Source organism: Tympanuchus pallidicinctus, unplaced genomic scaffold (genome assembly GCF_026119805.1).
Source record: "Tympanuchus pallidicinctus isolate F22 unplaced genomic scaffold, pur_lepc_1.0 scaffold1, whole genome shotgun sequence".
In the NCBI taxonomy this organism is placed as follows: domain Eukaryota; kingdom Metazoa; phylum Chordata; class Aves; order Galliformes; family Phasianidae; genus Tympanuchus; species Tympanuchus pallidicinctus.
Window position 1 is genome coordinate 79,788,398 of NW_026294618.1, and position 23,968 is coordinate 79,812,365.

At 44.8% G+C, this 23,968-nt stretch overlaps 1 protein-coding gene across 1 annotated transcript in view; it reads right to left on the minus strand.

The window, feature by feature from the left end:
- MDGA1 (MAM domain containing glycosylphosphatidylinositol anchor 1) overlaps window positions 1-23,968 on the minus strand; it is a 115,560-nt gene that overhangs the window by 58,359 nt on the left and 33,233 nt on the right. Inside the window, exons 4-8 of the mRNA XM_052678258.1 lie at window positions 19,966-20,162; window positions 17,510-17,642; window positions 12,723-12,992; window positions 12,016-12,345; window positions 8,889-9,182 (exon numbers count right to left, since the gene is read on the minus strand). Of these exons, the coding sequence (XP_052534218.1) occupies window positions 8,889-9,182; window positions 12,016-12,345; window positions 12,723-12,992; window positions 17,510-17,642; window positions 19,966-20,162 (1,224 nt within the window). The remainder of the gene's footprint in view (window positions 1-8,888; window positions 9,183-12,015; window positions 12,346-12,722; window positions 12,993-17,509; window positions 17,643-19,965; window positions 20,163-23,968) is intronic.

Consider the following 23,968-nt stretch of genomic DNA (forward strand, 5'->3'; position numbering starts at 1 on the left):
AGCCGGACTGGCCTTCAATTGCCATTCTTTCTTTACCAGCAGGGATCTATCCCAGATGCCTCTTCCCTGCAGAAGCAGTAATTTTCAGTCTCTTCTACTTTCCATTCATCCCCTTGTAGCTTGGCAAGTAAAGCGAACACTCAGAAGTCAGCTTCCTCACAGTCAACAGTAATGAAAAATTTCCATGGTTTCCTGGGATTGCATATGACCCCAGAAACAAGGACTCCAAAATCATGCAAAATGCAGCAAGTCTGCATGCAGCTGAGAAATTTAACCACATCTGTAAATTCCTGGGACCAGAAGGGTTTCACACGTTCATCACTGGGTTCATAAAAGAAAACTGACTGCTTTAACTCTGTCCTAGAGACCAATTAAGTTTGAATCACAAGTGAAAACTGAGGTAAGGTAGGAGCGTGTGCACACACACTTATTTGTGTTTGCAATAAAGAGGCAAAGAGGGATGGAAATAAGAAACTATATGAAGTGAAATAAGATGAGAAGCGCATGTTGGAAATACAATCTTTGTGCAATGAGAAAACAGTTTTCTAGCTTCAAAGAAAACATAGTTTCTTTCTCAGAGATAGAACCAAGTAAAAAAGCATAAACTAGTAACTGAGCACTTTTTTATTTTTCCCCCACAGGTGTCTCCAAAAAGTCTTACACTCTTCCTAAAAATGGAGCCCTCAGCCTCCCACCGAGTGACCCTCAGTGTTCCAGCACAAAACTGGTGGCAGAAAGGCCTATTAAGCTGCAGCAAAGTCTGAGAACCTCTGTAATGTAATTTACATGCAAACAGTTTCCCTGTAGGAGTGACTGTAATTGGTGCTGTTTCAGAGCTCAGGGTCAGTATGGTCACAGCTAATTAAAATTTAGACCCCTCCCTGGGATGCTCAGTTTCCTGTTATGGTTTCTGTTCATACCATGGGTGTCTCAGGGGGGTTTCCTTGCACAACATCTCCTCCTTCAACGTGGCATTACTGTCCTGCGCATTGTCTCCTTATGCCTGCTGCAGTCCTCCAGTGAGCTAGAAGGAAATAGCTCTGCACTGAGAAGATGAGGCATAGTACCCTTGCTGGTGCTACATGAGGTGGTTTTATGGCCAAAAAATCATGGGAGAAAAGCAAAGCCACTGGCACGCTGCCATGGCACCTCATTGTTTCTCCCTGTCAAAGAGGCTGGGGACAGCACGTCCCAGCTCCCCTTGCATAGGCTGTGTTAGGTTTGATGTTATACTCCCTTGCACATGTGGACAGCTGTTTTCACCTCTCTCTGTGTCTCGGATGCTTTTGCAGTGGCTGTGAATTATTACAAGAAAATGAGATGCTTTTTTTGTCTGTTCAGTGCCTTCTTGGTCCCCTCAGTGAGTCCTGCTCCATGGTATCTGTCTCCCCCACTGGGTGCTCAACATGTTTGCTTTCTGGTCACCACAAGGCAGGATTTGGCAGGAACAAGATATTCCCTCCTTTCCCATCTTGTGATCCCAGCCCTAAAATGAAAGCTGATTGCAGTTTTCTAACTAACTCCCTTTATCTAGCACTTCCCTTGCCCAATGTCTCCTGTTGCCAGTGGTACCACACAGCTCACAGTATAGCACATGCCTCTGCAAATCTATTTTGCTCATGTGTACATACATTCTAATAAAATAGAGCTACTGCTAACAAGCCTTCCCATCCTCTTACCTTCTGTAACCCTAGTCTGGGTTCCCACATTTAAAACTTTTCTCCTCCAAGTGTAGCTGTGACACTCAATTCACACAAACAGGTACCAGTCCCCTCTACCACCTCTGCAGAGGATATCCCTCCAACCCACATTTCAGGATTCATGGCTCTTGGTCCACTGTCTTGCCCAAGTGCCCATGTTCTTAACTCATCCATATGCCTATGGTGCTGTGCAGACCAAAAGATGAATTTTGACTGGTTGTAAGCACGTGGCAGAAGTAAATACACTGCCAGAGAAGAAAGTTGCATGACATCCCTGTGCAAACCAGAGCAGAAGCAGGATATCCTCTCCTATCAGCCAGGCTGCCTCAATGTAGTCTGGGTACCACCAGCTGCATCACAGCTTGGGGATCTCTGATACAGATGGTTTAACTCATGGCCTAAAATCAACAACAGGGCTCAAAACCAAAGAAACAACTTGGGGATGTATACTAACATGGCTTAAAGACAAGGACACACCCAGACCAGACATGCACATTTGCAGCCTCACATGAGGCTCAGCACAAAGCACCAGAGAGGATTCTGGAGTTTTTTTTAACCTAACAAGCTGATGTAGAGCTAGATTTGAAAGGGAAAGTGACTGCCAGAGCAAGAAAATCTTAAGAGGAGTATCTGAATTTAAGCAGCACTAAATGTGGTGCTCAGCCCCAGGAGGGCCACAGTAGGTGAGCAGTTACATAGAGATGACCAAGGCTGTCTGCCATCCTCTATGTGTGCGCAGGTCTTGTCTCTCCTTTCCTGCCAAAATTGTATAGTGTGGACATCTCTCTGACTTGATAAAATTAAGTTGCTCTTCCTGGAGAATATGGCCAAAAACAGGATAACAGCAGCTTATGGAACAGGTATTTGTTTCTCTTTACAATAACTGAGAAATAGATTAGCTGATTTAAACCAGTTCTCATCTGAACAAACACATTCATCTCTCTAGACAAGGAGCTCTCACGTAGGCTTTTACTTCAACCTATCATTACAACTATGGAGTTGCTCAGAGATGAGAAATGGGCCATTGAAAGGCCAAATGGCAGCACAAGCAGGCTGCAATCCAGTCAGCATACCCAGAGCTCCCCTCTTCTTGAGGCATATGTCTGGATGTTGCCTTCTTTCCTCTCATGGCCATTTCCCCACGATGCAGTGTGGAGGCCTCATGGTGTTTTGCACCCAACATGCATCTAAATCTGCTCCCCAGTCACCACCGCTCCAGTGAACTCTCCCCACCATATGTACCTTGTGCTTTACATCTCAAATTTCATACATTTCCTGGTCACCACAGCATACAGACATGCTCTGTCAAACCATTTCAAATCAAAGAGGTAAATCTGAAAAGCTCTCAGAAAACAAGGGAGACTGCCCAAGAAAATCTCAGAGTGGCAGCACACAAGAATCCTCCCCATCAGGCAGCAAGTGCAGACTAGGATCCTGTGGAACAAATTCCATGTGCTGAAAGGAAAAAAAAAATCTGGCAGATCAAAATACATACAGCAGCTTTACTCTGTGAAAAACTTTTTTTTCCTCCAAAGCTGCATATACCAAATGCTACAAAAATTCAATTCCGGGTGTCCTGAGGCTTTGATCCATGAAGATAAAGACTACAAAGGCAGGCACAAAGAAGTAAGTTTTGGCCAAACACCCTTTGGCATGTCAGACTAGCTGCCCTTCTATGCCATGAGGCTGGCAGGAGGATAGGGCCAACAGGTCCTGGACAAACAGGAGCCATCCTTTCTTTGGCCGCATTTGATACAGCCCCGTCTTAAGATTCAGTCTGAAGATAATGTAAGCAATGTCACAGCTTGTCTGCCAGGCCCTGGGACCAAGAGATGGTAATTGTTAAAACAAATCCAAGGCCAGCTAATCCTTTGTGGTTGTTACTGTGCTCTGAACCATGGCCATTTGGGTTTACAGCCATGACTGAATGAAATGGATTCCTTCTTCAGCCCGTCCTTAGACTGACAACTCTAATTAGCTGCTAGCAGCCCAGGCACTGGGCAGCCGAGTGAGCAATCCTCACGCTGTAACACTGAGGACAGAGCTGTATGCACAAACACAAACTCAGAGCAACGTAATCCCAGACAGCACTGCTAGCTGAAAGAGTGTTGACAAACAGGAACAAAACTCTCAACTCTTAACGAGGAGGGTTCTGTGTTGACGGAAAAACAGAATTAATGTATGCTTTCAGCTTAGTCACACAAACCTATAACAAATTAGAAAGGAAACAAGGAGGATTTTGATTGAAGTAGGACCAAATGACAGAGTCAGGCTTTGCCCATTCATACTGGTGGGTTGAGGTCATGCCTGTAGCTGCAAATAATTCTCTTCTCACTAATGAAGGTGCCCAGGTTGGCAAACACTGAATTCACAAAAGGCAAGGTTTACCCATGACTTCGAATGCAGGCACACTTTTTCCAGAAGAACCTCAGTTAATTTTTAAGATCACCCTTAGCATCCCAGAGCTCTGGTTATTACAAGAGGACAGATTTCCCTCTGCTAGGAACAAGACCTGTGGGATGTAGCACAACAATACTGAACATGAATGGAAGGACAGGAAAGCCTCAGCCACTGTAAGAGTAGAAAAATTACCTCCTGCTCCCAATAAAGCTTCTGAACTGCATTCCTCCACTTGAAGTAGAGTGTCAGACTAGGCTTCACTGATTAAAATCATAATTAAAAAAATAAAACAGCTACTATTAATAATTTCACAAATTAAACCAGCCAAGTCTAAATTCTTAGCAGATGGCTCCACACTCCAGCTCACATGACCCAAGCAGCAAGATGGATAAACCAACTCAGTCACAGATATGAACCAGCACTGGCCAGGGACAGTCTCATTTCTCTTAGACTCCCTTCAAATAAACAAGGAGAGCTGCAGAGAGCTCTGAGGAGCCCAAAGCCCCATCATAACCACTCTGAAGAACCATCTCCATGTCAGGAGCATTTCTCAAGAGCACTTTTAATAAAGTACTTAATATCCATGTTTATGTTCCAGAACTAGTAGGGTACCTGCGTAGAGCACTGACACTGACTGAAACCATTTAGTGCATTTTCATTTCTAGTTGCGTTGGTCCAGTGATATGTCTTACTTATTGACATAATCACTCCCTCCTCTGCTCCCTGTTCTTCTGTTTGCTACATAGGTAACAGGAAGAACTGATGCTGACTATTGCCCACCTAATGTACAGCACTGCCAATAGGTTCAGGAGAATTTTAAAGAGAAATGAGTCATTAGCACGTGGGCTTGGATGGGATTCTGCACCTGAATATTTCTTTAAGTAGCAAGGGCAACAGATGCCACCCCAGGTTGTATTCTAGCTGCCTTTCAGATGGGGGCAGAGCCAGGTCTGCTCATCATAGAATCATTAAGGTAGGAAAAGACCTCTAAGATCACTTAGTCTAGCCATAAACTCATCACTGTCATGCCCACTAATCACGCCCCTCAGTGCCTCTTTTAAATGTTTCTTGACTACCTCTGACAACGGTGACTACACCTCACTAAGAAGCCTGTTCCAAAGCATTATCACATGCAATACCACTTTCTGAGAAGAAATTTTTCCTAAAATCCAACCAGAACCTATCCTGCTGCAACTTAAGGCCATTGTCTCTCACCCCATCACTGTCCTTGTTACTGGCCTTATAGCCATGCACATTGCTAGAACTACACGTATCTCCTGAAGTCCTGTTAACTATGGTGGATGCCCCTCCAAAGGCAATGTCAGATTACTTTCCTGATTGCACCTAACATTAACTGTGCTTTGAAGATGAAACAATGATCCACCTGTTCCCCACTATACAGTGCAAAACTCAACCTAAGGGCAGTAAGTCTAATTCTTTGGAGACCAATCCCAGATGACTGTGGACTACTATTTTGGATCTAGAGGGGGTCAAGTTCTCAGGCCATCTTATTCATTCTCTAGTGTTTCCTTCTGCCTAGACATCATCTGCAGTGTGACCCAAAGATGAAAAACAGCGTCATTGTTCAGACTGAACTACATAAATATTCCCTGGAGTAGATGTATCAAGGATTAGGCGTTATGAGGAGGGTAGGGCTGAGCTGGACTTTGACAAAGCTGTCAAAGCATGTAACATGATGGTCAGCACTGACAAAGCATTAGGGCTGGCACGTAATCATGCAAGCAGAACAGTGTACTGGGATTGCAATTTGCACTGTGCTATTATGTAAGACTCTAACAGAACAGATGTAATATCACCACAACAAGATAAAGTTGTTGCAAAGGCCAGCTCTTGCAATAGCTAGAGTTTTGCATTACTCCTGCTCTCCGCAATTTATGGAAATGCTATTTTGACCAGGCTTGCAGAATGCACAGATTTTTATTATTACTTTTTTTTTCTTTTACATTATGTACTTGCTAAATTTGCATCTAGGTAACATCATTTTCACTGATCCACACGGAGACTTTTTTTTCCTCTTTTCATACGTGTTAGCTCATACTATACTTTCTAATCCAAAATGCACAGAGAGCCATAGATTTTCAAGTCCAGAGGGTGTTTTACAGCCTTATGCTGATCTCATCTGCGCAGAGTGACCCAGACCTCAATTCTACCCACCTCTGCAGAGGATTCATTTTTCTGCCAGGATTTTCTTGAGCAAGTACCTAATCCTAGAAAAAGGCTTGACAACAGCATTAACAATAGCGTTGATATTATTAACAACAGCACTCTGCCCTTCCATGGCTATTTTTGTTCCAAGATTTCAAAGTGCTGTTTATTATGCCTCACATATCCTTGAAGAGACAGAGCAGTTTTATTCCTGATTTAAAGAAATGGGAAAAGACGAGAAATTGTCACACTGAGTGGTAGCTAGATCCCCAGGAGTTCTGCAGAGCCCAATCTCTCCCTCTAACCAGTATGTAACATTTCTTGATCCTAACCACAGACCTATGAGGCTGCAAGGACTTTCATGAACTTATTAATCTTCCAACCCCCTACAGTTCAGACCAAGAAGTCCAGGGAGCAGGCTAGCCAGCCTGTCAGGGAGTTGATGATAGACAATTACTGCTCATAAGATAAAAGAACATCTTTTTCTGCTTGCAAAATGTAAAAAAAATAATAAGAACAATTTTTGTGACAGCTGACTTGTTCTTTTTGTCTTCTTGCTCTCTTTTCCAATACTGTAGTGCAGTTGGCAAAGCCTATTTCTGGGCTGGTTTGCTACAATACGTAACTATATGCATGAGGGCAAGGGGAGAAAAGGAAAAGAAAAAAGAAACACAGAAACAGGTTCTGACATCTAATCAGATCTGCTGTATTGATTTTGCAACTTTAGCTTTGGAGCAAATCAGAGAAACAGCCACATTATCACTCAGAATTCACTCTTCCCTCGAGCGAGCCGGTTCAAAAGGAGCTCACCCAGACACACAGAGAGGCACGTCTGCATGCACACACACACACGCAGGTGGGCGCACGCGGCTCTGTGGATGCATATCACCTAACCGGGCCCTCCGGTGGGAAGCACTCATCACGGAGGCTGCAGAAGCCACACGATCCCCATTTCTGATATGATGAGAATTCCAGAGCAAGCGACCGGACTAATGAGCTCCTCACACTGCAGAGCAACGTTTCAATTAACCACTGCAGCCCCGCCACTGCACCCACCTCCTTCCAGCTGCTCAAACTAGGATGAGAGGCATAAACATGGGCTGTGCTGTTTGCTGTTGGCTTTTTTTCCTCCCATTTTTTAAGGGGATATAAAAGCAATGGGGGCAATTCTTGCCCTTCTTTCTTGTTTCACAGTTTGTTTATTATGCATGGACCATGCTGTTGTTACTTGGGCTAGATCACAACAAAACATTGCTTGGCTTCAGGAAAAGTTATAGGAAGAGTATGTCAAGTTACTCTTTATACAGAAGTTCAAATTTTTTTCCCTCTTGTGGATCAATCACACAACAGGCCATACCCACAACAACTTCAGGCTTCTGCCTACCATCTATTGCATGGAGAATTGCGTCTATCCACTCCAACTCAAGACATACGACTGTGATTCCCCTCCAAACTACCTATCAAGCCCGAATTCATCCCAGGCTGGGCACTACCTCTCCCTCTGCAATGCCATACAGTGGGGACAGCATCACTTTCAAACACCAGCAAGAACTGGGGACTCCAGCAGATCCGATTGTTCTTTGCTCCAGAGTGAGACTTTGCTGTATCTCCATCCATCCTTGGGGTGAGGATCACTCTCCCTGCTGCATCCTCCCATGCACCATATGCTCATCCCAGCTTGCCTTCCAAAACAGCTTAAATCAAGGCACCCACAACCACCCTGCACAGAATCTTCTCCACACACATTTCCACTTCATGAAAACCTGCACACGTTTCCCCATCCCCATCCCATAATTCAATTGCTGACGTGCTCGCAAATGGACAGGCAAACTGTTTTTAAAGGGGAATCTTAGAATACTCCAATATGCCTGAAGGATATGGCACACTTTTGTTACTGCTGTACTCTCAACAGCGTGCACCTGTCAGCAGTATGCCTGCTTGGCTTCCGCCAGGTTATTTGCTCCAGTCCTGCTTCTTTCCTTGGAGAGTGAGCCAGGGAGGAGTGAGGCAGCACTCACCTTAATGCACAGATATACTCATCAAAGCAAGGCTGGGAACACCACCCATCACTGAAATCACTCAATACACTGCATGCTAACAGTCAGTTTTCTGTTGCTCACATGATCTGCATGGAAACTATTTGGAATTATGCAGTCCATGTGAGGGTCTGCCTAGTGCTGCTTTCCAGGCAAAATGGTTCAGGCTGGGGAAACTAAGATGCAGAAAGGGTTATGAGGTAGAAATGGCATAACTGACATTCATTTGCTATCTTCTGAACAATTCTGACTTCACAACCTTTTTAATATGCCCTGAATGCACATTTTGCAAAGCAGCTGTTTTGCAATATTCAACTGATAGGGAAACGGAAAAATATTGTGTACAAACACAGACAACACCCTTCTCTTCCACTTGCAACACACTACCCATATAGTATTCTACCCTTGTCTTTGCAGCCAGGCCAATTAAATACAAACTGTTCAAAGGTCTTCAGATAAAAGAGACATGTCATCTCAGCCCAGTAAGAAACGCCAGCCCTGCCTGAAAGCAGTACTCAGTATGACAGAGATGCTTTGCACTCACACAGGCATTCAGACCGGTATTCCTCTTGCATGTTATACTCACACTGCACGTTGAGCTGCACCAGGGCTTCCCGTGGTCTGATGTTAAAGCCATTGTACCTGGCTGTCTGGCACTTATAGGTCCCGCTCATTTCTCGGCTGATGCTCTCCAGGTGCAGCTTCCCATCATATGTCTCCACCGTCATTGTCCCTGAAGGCATGGGGGTTTCCTTATCTACTCGGGACCAGATGATGGGTGGCTTAGGCTTCCCTCGAACCTCACACTGCAGCTCAGCCCTGGAGCCCTCCCGGACGGTGATGGTAGACTGACCCTTGGGGACACTGATGGTTGGCGGCACTAAAAGGGAGATAAAAAGGGACTGGTTTTACGCTTGATTTCCAATAAGCAAGAAACATTCCCAAGATGCTTGTGCCTGCATCACTCCAGCAACCCTGAACTCAACTTGACGCTGATAGTATTACTGCAACCCATACAAGAACACACTGCCCATGTAAACCATCCTACAGAGTCTGGAGCTGCATGGTACCAAGGAAGTTCCCAGATTCTCCAAAAATTTACCCCAGTGTCAATGACAACTGCCAGCTCTCCTGGAACATTTTGCCAGCTCCCACCTCTTACTGCAAAAGCCTCTTTCATCCATTTCTCTATTTCTGGTCAGTAAATTTCCTAAATCGAACTGCAAACTTTTGACCAAGAAATAGAAAATGTCTCTGCAAAGGCATCTAGTCCTCTTACAGAGGTTAGACAGAAACAGAGATGTATAGGATTAGTGCTTAGTAAACCTCCAGCCTTGTCAGACACCCAGGACTCCTGTTTGCTGCTAAACCACAGTAAGGAGCCATCTCTGTTAAGTGTCTTTGTTTACTCTACACTGAGATTCACAGTGTGCTGGACACCTCTGGCTCACTCCAGAGAGAGGGGTCTCAGCAAATGTCACTCCTGTGCATCACAAGCTTACCCAGCAGAACTGCTGCCTAGCTGGAGCTAATGGCACTAAAACGCTCAAGAAAAAAACAGCTCTCAGACAGCAAATAAAACTGCTGACAAACAGCTCAAAAGAAGTCCAAGCTGAAGGGAGGAGAGATTTTGGGGAAAGCTTGTTGTTCACATCCCCACATTCACCAAAGGCCCAGGAAGGGAAAGCTCATGCTAAAACCCATGTAATGTTGACATTTAATTTGTATTAGGCTTCTGAGTTAACTGTTCAACTGAAGTAAATATAGAATCATAGAATCATTTGAGTTGGAAGGGCAGCAGTCGTTTTCTCAAAGCTCCTCTTTCAGCCCTTCCAGGTGACAATGGTGACACTTGGATTGACACTTCCATAACTATGTAATTCATTTCCATTTAAAGCAAAGCTTAGGACAGCTGTAACAAGCTAGCCTGACCAATATTAGCTCAGTTCAGTTCCAGCAAGGAAGAGTGTGCTAAACTAATTGTACACGTTACAGCCTACAGCTGCTTTAAAGAAGATTTAGGATGGCTCCAGCCCCATCTCCCTCAGCAGTGATCTCCCAATGCAACAAGGAGGCCACATTTTCAATTTACAAGTCTCCCATGGTCTGGGGAAACCTCATCACACCCTGTCCTGTGCAGCACGATGGACGACAACACTCTCAGCGCCAGCAGTGCCAGCAGCTACTCACTTACCTGCTAGAAGTAATTTTCTCCATGGGGAAAAGCTGAAAATTGCATTTGCAGATTTTTTTTTAATTAAAGCTGTCTCCTCAGAGCCACTCTGTGGAAGCAGCCACCTTGGTGAGCTCAGGTCTTTCTTGTTGGAACTGCCACTGCTGCTCTTCTGCATGGATCCTGCACTCAGGAAAACCCACCAAGATTTTATGCAGGAACCATGTGTTGGATGTGGTTTGGTTGCTGCTGGTGGGCTCATGCTACCTGAGGGCTGTTCCAGCAAGGACAATGGCGTTCACTCCCTCAGTCACAAAAGGGGCTTTGCTGGACCAAGCTGCTGAAGTGAGGCTTCAGAATGGCCAGGATGACCTTCTCCACCAGCAACCCATGTGAGTGTATGCCTCTCACTCTCCACCAGCACAGAGCAGCTGCTGCAGACACCTTCCTTGGGAACCTGGGCCAACCCCTGTGCCAACAGAGCTGCCCAGCTCCTTGGTGGGATCATCCAGGGTCTCTCAGCTCTTTGCTGTCTCCCCCCTTTTGTATCCTTAAACACAAGAGCACTTTGGCATTTACTGCTCTTGGGCAAAAAGAATTACTCACAGTGGCGGTGACCCCCACGCAAGACCTACAGGACAAAGGGGCTGCTAGCAGGGTGGAAGCACCAGCCATGGTGTCTTTCAGGTCCATGGCAAGGTAGGGGTTCAGTCTTTAGGCTGCTGGTGAATGTGAGTTAAGTCTCACTAGGAGCAGACTGGTCCCAGCATTTCTGCTGAGACAGATTCCTGAATTAGCAGAAGCAGTACAACACTGCTTTCTGCAAGGGTGCTGAAGCAATAACGGTCCAGAAATGGCATTGGGACCAGCCCAAATAATGGGTTCAGCACAACCAGAGACTGAAAATAAACTTCTTATGAAGCTTCAAGACAAGCTCTATGAGCAGCTGACTGCCCTCGCCAGATTACTTGTATTGTGCCATACTCTCAAGGTCCTGGAAAGACAGCAAGATGACATGGATACATTGAAAGGTAGACCTGGATCCACCAGCTTTTCCAGAAGCAAAGATGCAGCTCTGAGCCTCTGAATTTTAGTCCCCAGGGAGACTCTCAAGCTCGCCTATATCTTAGGGTTGTCTTCACCAACCCACGGGGTGAGGTTTTGACCCTGGTTTTAAAGGTGAAGGGCATTTGTGACACATGGAGTCCTGCAGAGAGTACCCAACACAGACTGAAATTGCAATCTAGTAAACATTACATTAAATCTTTCCACAGAATTTGCTATAACAGATGATACCAATCTTCTGATCATAGCTCTGAAAATATTCCTCATAAGCTATGCCAAAGAAAGCAATGAACAGCTTTATTTTTTCTTTTACTCCCTTCTAAGCAAAAGGATTTCTGAAATTTGGTGAAATATCATTTCCTCTATCTTCCTGAACACTCTGGTGCCTTCTTTGAATAGTCTTACTCTAAAACTGTGGGATGGAGGTGGAGGATGTGATGTCCAGAAGGTCCCCAGATGTCACAGAAAGGCTCACCTGTCTCTGAGGAGATGTTCACCTCCACACTGAGGTCAGGAATGGGTGCTCCCTGGAAGGTGGCCACACACAGGTAGGTGCCGTAGTCACTGAATCTCAGGTCGATAATCTCCAAGCTGCAGGTCACAGGTGGGAGCTCAGGGTCATTCCTGGTGATGAGTAACCGGTCTGAGAACCTGGCTGGTTTCCCATTCTTGTACCAGGAGTAGACAACTTTCTCCTGGGGGACAGCATCCACGTGGCATGAGAGTTTCAAGTCCTGCCCTAACTGGATGGTCTCACTCTCTTTGATCACATCAGGGGTGATTTGGAACGTGGCATTCTTCATGGCTGGAATGAACACAAATGCAAAACCATTTAGGGTCAACAAAGAGCCTCACATGACACAAGACAACAGCCCTTCACTCCTTTGCAGGGCAGCAACTCTGTGCAATATTTATGTCCCAAGACCTTCTCTAGCTAAGCTCCCACAAGAGATCCCCAAGGCCTCACACCTGTAAGACTAGGATCCCTGTCTAGCCCAGGATAGCGATGCAGCCTAGGATGAGGCTGAAAGTAGCCAAAGCACAGCTCTTGATCTGGGAGCACAGAAGCTTGCACAGCAGTTTCTCCAGAGTACTGATTTCTGCTAAGCATCCCTTAGTTGTACAAGAACACTCAGGGGGAATGCAAATCTAACTCCTCCTCTGAGAAAAAGAGCAACTTACACCGCACCAGTAGGTTCACTGTCTTCTTTGCTGGGTTCCCCACGTTGTTTATGGCTGTGCAGTTGTAGTATCCTGAGTCCTCCACGCGGATCCTCCAGATGGTGAGGTTGCCTCCTTGCACAAGGCTGTTGGGAGGCAGCAGGCCGGGAGAATGAGACCAAAGCACCTCTGGCTGTGGGTCACCGCCTGTCAGAGAGCACTGCATAGTGATGTTGTCACCAGGGTTGACCACCAATGTTTCATTGACTGACAGTTTCAGAGCAGGTGGGGCTGGAAGAGGACAAAGAGGGACACTTCTAAGCTTGAAAAGGACCTGTCCGCTCACCTGTCAACAGCTTTGTTCTTTCTAGGGTTTCTTCTTGAAGTTAGCTGGTTTGAGAAAGGAGAGCTGCAGGGACTCAGTAATGCTTTTTACCTGTAATGAATTAACGTTAACACACCTTTTTGAGTTAAAGCATCCTTCTCTTGTAAGGTTAGAAAACTGCAAGCAGGGCCTCCAGACAACCCAGACCAGAGGCCATACTTAAAACACTCCACAGCCATTTCTCAGAAAAGGGACACATCTAGGTACAGTATTTTAAGATTGTTCACTGCAAGTTCTCTAGGCTTAGGACTCAGTTCAGGAGAAAAGCCTGACAAGCTCTCCTTGCACAGATAGGAAAGATAATAAGACATAATTTGGCAATGGAAAATCCATGGTCTGGAAAACCAGACCGTGAATAGCAACCCTCACCCATCACACAGGTATCAAATAGATTTCCACGTTGGCCTGCAGACTGTAAACCAAGTCCTGGGATGCTCTTTCATGCACAGCTGAACAATTGGGAATTATTCAAAATGTATAGACAACTTATCCTTTGAACAACCTACTATATGGTTTTGGCTTATTTTATTTCTGCACTCTTCTCACTACACCTCTCTCCCCAGACTGATCCCAAACTCCTCCCCTTGTATTTTCAGTTTCATTGCATCCTCCCTTTGCATTCTCTGCCTCATCCCAAGACAAGCTTTTTAAAGCCCTTGTCAGCATCACTGCTGGCTCCATCCAGACAGAGCTGAGAAAGTAGCAGTCCACAGCACAAAGGCTGGGAGTATGTTTTAAGTAACTGCCATAATAATGCAAAATAAGACATTGTTCCATATTCATGAAGCTTGATTTAACAGCATCATTATTTCAGCCTCCCTCTCCCTGGACCCTGTGTTAATGAGCTGTGCTGGGTTGGTGTTGGATCTCTGAATTACAGCTCATACAAACAAGGCAAGGAGGAGTGCTCCCTTCTCAGCACCTGCACCATAATTTAGCACTGCAACTACTACTATGCTGGAATACTGCGTTAGCACACTAAATGCAATACCCTCTCCCTGGCTGTGGTATGTGCTTTTTGCAACCAGATGTGGACAGCTATGCTTAAGGATGAGGGCTACTCCTCTGCCTCCTGCACTTCTGGCCATTCTGAAGCCTGTGGTTGGAGCCCTTGAATTTTGAGAGGCCACAGCCTGCACTCAGGATCTGTGATTGCTTCCAGCATTCCAGGAGAGAAACCCATGCCCAAAGGCTCATTAAGTGACAAAGCAAGGATTTGTCCTCTCTGGGCTCCAGATGACCTCATGAAACTTGGTGAAACCCAGCAAACAAAATACCTCAACAGACTGTGGCCTAGGCAGGACACTTTTCTGTGGCGAGAAGGAATACGACTGATACCATATAGCTATTCCTGCCCCCTGACACTGAACAAGTCTCAGTCAAGAACGCAGACAAGCTGCTAGATGCAGCATCTTGCCTGGGGGCATCCTTGCATCTACATCCGAGCTAGAGAAAGGTTGAAACCTGCTTACACCCAGAAAGAAAATGTCAGTTAGTATGAACCAGAACTCCTGCAGCCTTTGGTTAAGATTTTAGGATCCTGTGTTGCTTGATGTGCAGATAGGATGAACACTCACCTTGCAAAGCTGTAACATGTTCTGAGCAAGGAAGCATGGAAAAGAAGTGATGCATTGGGCAAGCACTGCCTTGGGGCAGGTTGCATATAAGATTGAAAGCAGAAAAGCTGCAAAGCTGCCACCCACACAGTTTGAGGCAGAGAGCCTCCATAGTCCCAAAATGGAGCCCTGGCTGTGGCAGTCTGCATGGGATCCCACTCCCACTCCTATCAATAGACAGGGGTTAACAAGCTGCAGACATTGTTATGCATGAGATGAATCTCATTTATTTGTAACCTGTGGCAATTCCTTTTGTTCTTGGCTCAGAAAACCTGCTGGCAGAGTCTGCAGAGAAGCAAGGGGACCATTAAAAACAAAGAGTCGCTTTCAATTCCCTTTGAAGTCCAATTTGCTGCAGTAAAACTGCAGGAGAATTAACCAGCTGGGCTGCTTAATTTTGCAGAAATCAAGGAAAGAGGAAACATCAGCCCTGCCCTGCCAGAGCAGGCAATGACAGCCTGGTGCTGAGCTGGCGCCGTGGTTCTGCTGGATCCAACCTGCTGCTCCAGAGCCACAGGACAGCAGCAAGGGAAAGCCTCCTTCCTGCTGAGGCTGAAGACTTGAGAGCTCTCTGCCTGCTGTGAGGGCCAAGCCTCTGACACTGGCCTGGGGAGAAGCACATCTCCATGCTGGACACTGTGGCATGCCTAAAGGCAACTGCCCAGAGAGCCCAAGTGAACTATCTGAGGAGCAAACAGACTGAGAAGAGCAGGTTCTCTTGTTCCACTAGTTCCTCTCAAAGTCAATTGCAGCTGGGTCTATAAACGTTTAAGAAATTGATTTCCATGCACCTCTGCACCCTTTGGACCCTTCTCAGTTGCAAGGCATCCTGAGGGAAGGAGGCTATGGAGTTTGCTGCTGCATGAACACAAGAGGAAAAGATATCTATGCAAAACAAGGAGAGAACTACAATTTCTTTTTACAGTATTTTCTCACCTGTGCACAAGCACTACCAACATTGTAAGTAAGCCAGATAATATTTAATGATAAATATTCTCATGCTATTTAATACAAACCCTACCTTTAGTGCAACACCAGCTTCATTTTCATGTGTAGCTTTTGAAAACAATTTAATGGGAACACATTATCCATAGTCTTTGAGCATGTGGTGTCAGGCTCTTTTATAACCACACGTAAGCATGCATTTACAGCTAAAGCACAAGAAAAAAGATCACTAGATGCATAAGATATATGAACCAAGTTCAGAGTTTTGATAAGTACCTAATAAGCTGGTGTTTAATAGGACAAGAGGTAACAGCTCTAAAGTATGCCAGGAGTGGTCCAGGTTGGATATTAGTAGAATTTTATTCTCTTAAAGATGGTGATGCAGTGGCACAGCTGCCCAGGGAGGTGGTGCAGTCACCACCCCTGGAGGTGTTCAAGAGCCATGTGGATGTGGCACTGAGGGACATGGTCAGTGGGCACGGCAGGGGTCGGTCAATGGCTGGACTAGATGATCTGAGAGATCTGATCCTTACCTTAATGATTCTATGAATTCAGATCTATGCTGGCTTCTGATCTGGCAACAACTTGAAAATACATTTTCCTATTCACTCAATAAAAGGGCTGAGCTGAAATGAAGGGCTGGACTGGCAGAGGAGAGGGGGCATGAAGAGAAGTGTGATTTTTTTTTTTTAAACTTTACAAAAGTAAAGCCACAGTAGGAAATAGCAGATGGCAGAGATCCCTTTCCTTACTATGAGCACAAGGCTTTTAAAGAGAATATTCCTGCATTCTCTGCAGTTTCATTCTGAGACAAGCTCAGGAAGTGACATGAGTTGCCTGAGAAGATCTCACAGATATCTTACCATAAGGGGAATATTTTTACTCCAACATGAGTTATAGTTGACTTTTTCTTCTTTCTAAATAAAATGAAGCAACTATCGTTCAGCACCGTGGGCTCAGTCAGATCAATAAACATAATTTATACTGTATCAACAGTATCCCATCAACAGTTGTCAGCATCAAAAGGTGTTGTTTCTACGGCACAAAGATGACACCAGGGATACAAGCTACTCTGTGCTACATAAGAGAGAGGTGAATAATTCAAACACCTACATTGCCTTCCTTTCTGATCATGAAATACCCCAGAGCTGGAAGCAATTTTCTGACATTTACTTATTATTTGATAATATTCAAGACAAGTGGGGACTCTGTAATGGTGTGGGTTGCTTTTTTTTTTTTTCCCCCCCCTCTTGTTCAACGGACTGCTTACAGTCAGGTCTTTGCAATGCATCTGGTATATGATTTCAGCTGTTGCATGCATGTCAAGCGAGGGGTACCAAATTGATTCTGTTTGCAACTGGAGGTGCACTCAGACCCTGCCTGCATGGATATCAGTGCATGTGTGTGCAGTTCTAGGATTTATTTATTGGGAAGGCACCAGAGATATTTGCCTTCCAAAAACATCTGTACTCATGGGAACCTTGGGCTGGGAGTGCTCTAAGTGCAGCACTGCAAAGCAGCACACAGTCACACATAGATTAATTATTTGTAAGGACTTCTGCAGCAGCTGCCTTGCTCCAGACTGTATGAAATTTATTTTTAAAATCACTTAGAATTATAAATAAATAAAACAGCGTCTGGATTAAAAACTACGTTGTGCCTCAACACCTACGTATAGTCTGCTTTAATGATCACACAGCAGGCCTAGTCATGGCACTGGCTGCAAGAAATTAAAGCATCCCTGACCACAGAGTTCCTGCCTTAAGGATTTACAACGTCAGCCACGCGTGTGAAATGGAGGTGATTTTCTAAAAGCTGTAGGCTTGGAGAGGCCATGACTGCTCTGCAGGCTGCTGCATTACCTGTGGTGTTTGTGAGCTGGAAGGTGATCGATTTGTCAGGGATGCTGCAGACATTGCGGACAGACACCTGGCATGTGTAGCTGGCGTAATCCTGGGGCCTCAGGTTCTTCAGCTTCAGGACTTTGGTTTCACCCTGAGAGTCAGGAAGAAAGGAGGAGAAAGATGTATATGTACAAAGTACAGCTCATCACTGCAAGTCAATCACCGGGCCCAGAGCTTACAAGTAATAACCATTCAAACCTCAGGAAGCTGTGCAGACTCCAAACCCTCCTAGCTATACACATAGGAGACACAAAGCATTTGCAGGGACTGCTCTGAGTTTCTCAGAACGCCCAGCAAATGTCACAAAACCTGGAAGCAGTGCCAAATGGGTCTAGGTTTAATTTCTTGTCAGCATTTGTCACAGTCATCTCATGGAAAGAAAAAAAGCCTTAAATGTCCAAGGACAGCCCCTGAGCTCACACTGAGATGTCAGTGGGAGCCTAAATAAAGTGAGGGGAGTCTCAGCATTGCAAAAACAAAGTAAACTAGGGCTGATGCTGACTTAAATATGGCATGATCAATAGTTAAGCCACAAAAAAAAAAAAAAAAAAAAAATTGCAGTCCAGAAAAAAAAAAAAAAAAAAAAGGGTAATTTAGAGAAATACTCAAATATCCCCTCCCCTCAACTCTTTTGATATCTTTTCTCCAGATTCTAATCTCATTTACACTGGCATAAATCCAGAGTGTCTGCACTGAGTTTGATAGCCTTTTCTCATGCTATGGCAACAAACAAGCACAAGAATCACTTGCTGACACTCTATCATGTTATAAAAGCAGAATAAAGCTGTTAAATTAACAATAGATGTGTTCCGTAAATTTTTATTTATGGAATGCAGAAAGCTCAGAGATGCATCCTGTGGTTTGCACACCCTGCAACTCATTCATCTTCTCACGACAGCTTGTCGCTGCTGTGCTCCTTGTGCTTGTCTAAATCTCTTTTGGAGAAACCATTCCGTAATTGCCTGTAAATGTGAGAAGGTGTCAGCATGACAAATCCTCTTGAGGCAACCTCAAGGGACTGGACGATGAGCTCAGGCATGCTAATATGCATAGAACAAGGATTTGAACTGAGTAAATTAGGAAGATAAATACCTAGGAGACCAATAACCCTACGGAAGTCCTGTCCCCTAAGATTTGTTGCTATGCTGCGCAAATGATAGCATTTACAACGTGCATGTCAGCTAGTGACTTATACAGTCATATGTATCCAATTTATTGATTAGTAAATGCATAGAAACCTTCAGTGTAAATAAGTTTTTAAAAGCTTAGACAGCAAAATCTTTCTGTCCTTTCTAGTGCAAAGGGCTACCCGAACCTGGCTCTGATAGCAGTTCATCTGGCTTGTCTCAGACAATTCTACGAGCTCTGTGAAGAGCGCTTTGTTAAACACAATTTATTTGAGCTCCAGGAAGGTTTTACTCTCCACACGTGCTTCACCTAATTTCAACTCTTCTCAAGGCTCATCAGGGTAGATACACTACCTGACTGGAGCTGCAGGGTTTGGGGTCATTTACATGTTAACCTGGAACTACAGTGAACTTCCACTGAATGCCTTATTTAGCTGGAGAGAACATCTCAAGTACTAGGACATCCTCTTCCTAAGCAATGTATCCTGTTAACCATAAAGAGCTTAAAGAAAGCTGGATGTACCCGGAGTGGCTTCCTCTGAGGCCAGGGATGTCCTGGTTGGATGCCACAGAGCACCACACAAGACAGAGCTCTCTTCAGGACCAAAACAGCACTGACCTACAGCGTTTCTACAGTCTGCTTGGGAACCCAAAGCACTGCGTCTCCCCTAATCTGCCTGTGTGTTTCCATTTGGCTGCCTAATTTCCACAACTTGCAGAAATAGCGTGTTTCAATAAAATATGAACATGACTGCATTAACTGAAAGGTTGCCTACAGCATGCTCAAAAAATCAAACTCAGTCACAATGTGCTTAGGGCCCAGCTTTGGGAGTGCCTGAGAGCAGAACTGGATGTGGGATGAAATGGGTGCCCTTAGGAACTGCCCACCTAGCCCTCCCTTCTTACCCATCCTAGTCATCCTCCATAAGTTCTAGTGTTGACTGACATCTTAAGTACATTCAGAACTACTGAGTCATCAGCAACATAAAACTTATTAAGGAAAATCGGTCCTGCACTCAAGGACAGTACCAAATGGGAAAGAAATGCCAAGCCAAGGATACTAGGCTGTCATGTTCCCTCTTGCTCTCCTGCTTCTCTTTCTCCCTGAGGACCTACAAACAGAAGAACACACTACCAGCCCTTTTGAAGCTGATGCTCCTTGCAGTGCCCACCACCCTCTCCCCACCATTGTAACCCACGCAGAGAGAGAAACATCATCCGGTACAGAAGGCACTACATCACACTAAGATGTCAATCACAAGCTCGTGGAGGTTTGCTTTTTTTCACCTGTGTATAGAGGGGTTCATAGATGTCCACACCATTGTCCTGACTGTGGGAAAGTGTCTCAGCTCCCCGTTTCCATATGAAGCGAGCTGGTGGGTTGGAGTTGACGGTGCAACGGAGGAAGACAGTCTTCTCCTGGTAGAAGCTGCCACGTACATCACTGATGGTCTGATGAACAGTGAGGACAGGTTCATCTAGATCTGGAAGGAAGGTAAGGAGGGCCACAGCAGTTGTTAGTGAAGCACTGTCTGCATGTACAGCCTGCAGAGCAGATGATGCTCCAGGGCTGTAGGGGAGAGGGGTAGCTCTCATACATTTAGCCAAGGACAACTGCTGAATTCAGAACTGATCTGAAGGCAGGTAATACTGACAGCACCTAAAGGGAACAGACAGGAGAAGCCAGAATTCTCCCGCTCACCACACAACATTCCAAGAATAGAAAGCATTCTCCAGTTTGCTGATTCTATGTGGCCTTCCAGTAAATCACCTGTTTGCCACACACCTGTCTGACCAACAGGCTGGTCGTCTGACCACCAACGACACCTCACACCTAAAATCACCATTATCAGCTTCAGCGAGAAGTTGGAAGGATCTCAGGAAACTCTACCACATCCTCATTTCCTCTGCTCCCTTCTGAAATCACAGGGCTAAGCCCATGGTTGATAAGTCAAGGGGTGAGGATAGAAACCAGGACAAGATCAATGTCCTAGACAGCAGCAAGTCTTGATGGAGTGCCACTAGAACATGAGAGGCAAAACATAGTGATAGGTGTGTATAACTTCCCTCTTATGCCCAGTTTAAGTACTGCCTGTATTTTCTGCTTCACAATGTTTGTGCTGACTCTTCAGTAACATCTACCAACTGCATCTCTATCACTCACTCCTAAACTGATCAGATTCTTTTCTCCCTTTACAGAAATTAGTCCTTCCAAATCTTCCTTCACCATAGCCACATCATACAACTGTTGCCATTGATTCAGCGGTTATCAATAACTTCACTTGCAAGGACACAAGCAATAGCCCTGGAGGGAGGGTACTTGGAGGGTACTTTCTGCTTCCATCCAGGTCACACTGCTGCCTACTGGTTGCCTTCCTGCTAAAAAGGAGATATTTACCTTGTTAGATTTTTCCTTTTTTTCCTTCAGACATTGTCTGAACATCAAGAAGTCAAGGAAGCACAGAGAAAGGAAAAACCTCAGAGTTCTTTCCCCTTCCAGAACCACTATGATATTGAGTAGGATTAAATGTAAAAATCCCATTTGAAAAGCTGGGACAACTTTGCCCTCTAAAACTGAAATGTGCCCCATGACCTTAAGCATGTCTTCAAAGTAGTCTGTTTAGCTCAGTGAAGCACTTCTGTATTTTCAGAAGCTTTATGAACCCATCTTCAACTGCAAAACAACTGAAGCACACATATCCAGAATACCCTTCTGTTGCCAGCACTGTCTTCTGCACATAACAGCAGAGAGGAAGAGGACACGTGCCCATCACCTCCAGCTCTTGTGTGTCACCTAATTTTCAAGATACATTACTTTAGAGATTTGCAAGTTTGGAAGTCTGGCTCCCAGGAAGGAAGTGGGGGAGGAGAGATGAGTTTCTGCTAACAAGTCATCCAAATAACGTATGTTCTCTGCTGAATCACAAGTGTTAACTGTTGGATTTGCATATTTTGTAAGATGTATACTTGTTGGCTTGCCCATAACATAACTCAGAGAGATGAGTAGAGCTGTGGACAAGGCAGGAGAAAAAATCAAAACACACAAAAACCATCTAATACTGTAGAAAAACATACACAAGTGGAGATAAACAGCCTCTGTCCATAAAGTACTTTCTCCATATGGCCATGACTAAGTTTTACATCTCTTGGATCTGGACTTTGGGCACTGTCCTTCTTCTTCTGCATTCCTTAATCCCCCTTTGTTTGTTCACCCTTTAGATGAATAACTCAGTAGCTACCACCCCTCTGAGGCCCCGTTTCTCTGCATGGCAAAACACTTCCCTCATCCATCAAAGAAGACACTCTCCATTCAAGTCTGCTGGTTCCCAGCTACTCCCCAAATAGAAAATATTACCTTTTTCTTACTAGACCTTTCCTCCTTCAAATCTTCCATCCTTCTTTAATAACAGTCAACTGTAAGCCTAGTCCTCCTGAGAAAAGCTGAAATAAGACCCACGACGATACACGTGCGCTTGATGTACGAGTAAAGCCACTGATGTCAGTGAGCTGCACAAATGACAAATTTGGCCCAAGGCGGCTCATGGAGAAGATCACATGGGATGTTTCGTGCGCAATATAAGCTTGTAAACATCTATTCCTTCTTTTTCTTTCCTTTCCCTCTCTTGCACATAAAAATATTCCACTCCGCAGCTGCCTCTATGCCAGCATCTAAACAACACTTTAAAGTCTCACTCAACACACACTCGGGGCAAAGGAATAACTTGCTACACAGGTTAGTGCTTCCAGTTTGATATCCTCTTGGTACCAACATTGCTCTTCACACAACCTTTCTGTCTAATACTATGAGTGAAGAGTAGTACTGGCTGTCAAAAGACATCAAGGTCCAAATGAGAGTGATTACTTACCTCTAACTACAAATAGGGATGTGGGGAAAAAAGGGTTGTATTTTCAAATTCTGGTTCATTCAGATGAAGGTTGCCCAGGTGAGCGTTCAACAAAAACTGTGGCTGTTCCTATGTGTTCCCTTATATCTATTGCAAATACTAACAGAAAATAGATTCTCCTCCCCAAAAACCAAGTGAGCAGAACAGAGGTGCATTACCAAGTCCATCTTCAGAGTAGATGTTAGTATGAGAAAGCCCTTGGCCATCCCATTAGCCCCACAGTTCTACAGGTCAGAGCTGCATAAAGGACAACAGGATGCTACATCACTCTAGTTCCAGTCTGCATCTCAGAAGTAAAGGGAATTCCCATAGCCCACATCATGCAATAGTCCAATTCCTAGAGACAAAGACTCTGACAAGTTGCCATATTGAGTACTGAGAAAAGCCAGACTCTTTTAATATGGAGAGTTATTGAATGCAAGAGAGAAAATGGTTAGAGAAGCCAAGCAGAGCTTGGTGGGTGTCAGAACTTCCCCAACAAAGCTATGCAATGCCCATGAAGTAGCATTCATCCTATTCAAAGTGGCAAGAGGCTCAGACGAAGTGATCTGCCATACGTGTCCAATCTGCTAGTTTTATGACTTTTGCCCTTCTTTGAAAATGATTTAATAAAAAAAAAAAATAGTAAAAAACAAAAAAAAAAAAAACCCAAAAAAAAACAGGTTTTGTTACTTACATGCTCTAACTACATTGCGTGTTTTACACGTGGCTCAAGACAATTCCTCATCACTCAGTGTGGCCCAGACAAGCCAAAAGGTTGGACACTCATGCATATACTCCAGATCTGTGGGATGCTGCTCATGCTCTACTACTGCCCATACAGGGTAGGGAAAGGAAGGGAGGGAGATGAAAACCACTCCAAGCTAGATAACACGAATATGGATCATGAGGTAACCCAAGCATAAGGATTTTCACATACAGACAAAATCTAAACAGAACGTAGCACAGCGCTTGAACACACTAGCTCTCATTTCAAGACTGGATAGTGGCGGTAAAAGGATGCAACCAGGCAGTGTTTCCTGCAAGCAAAGTCTCTGCCCAGACTTCAAGCACATCCCGGGGTTTTTAAGCCTGAAGACTGCTCCGCTGACAACAGTTACATCAGCACAAAAGGCCACCTTGCTAGAAGGGCTTTATAATCATTTGCAACTTTTGCATCAGTCCATTGCTGGACCTTTTCAGATGATGTGAGGAGCGAGATGTGGTGCTAATAGGATCGGAGGAATCTGGAACAGTGGATAGCCAAAAGCAATGAGCAGAATCTTAATCCTTGAGGGCAAACCTCTTCAAAAGTTGCCTAGACCTTAAATCTCCAATTCCTCCTATCTGGGAAGTATAGGACAAGCCTATCCCTCTCTTTTAGCCACAACTGCCCAAGAATAAAT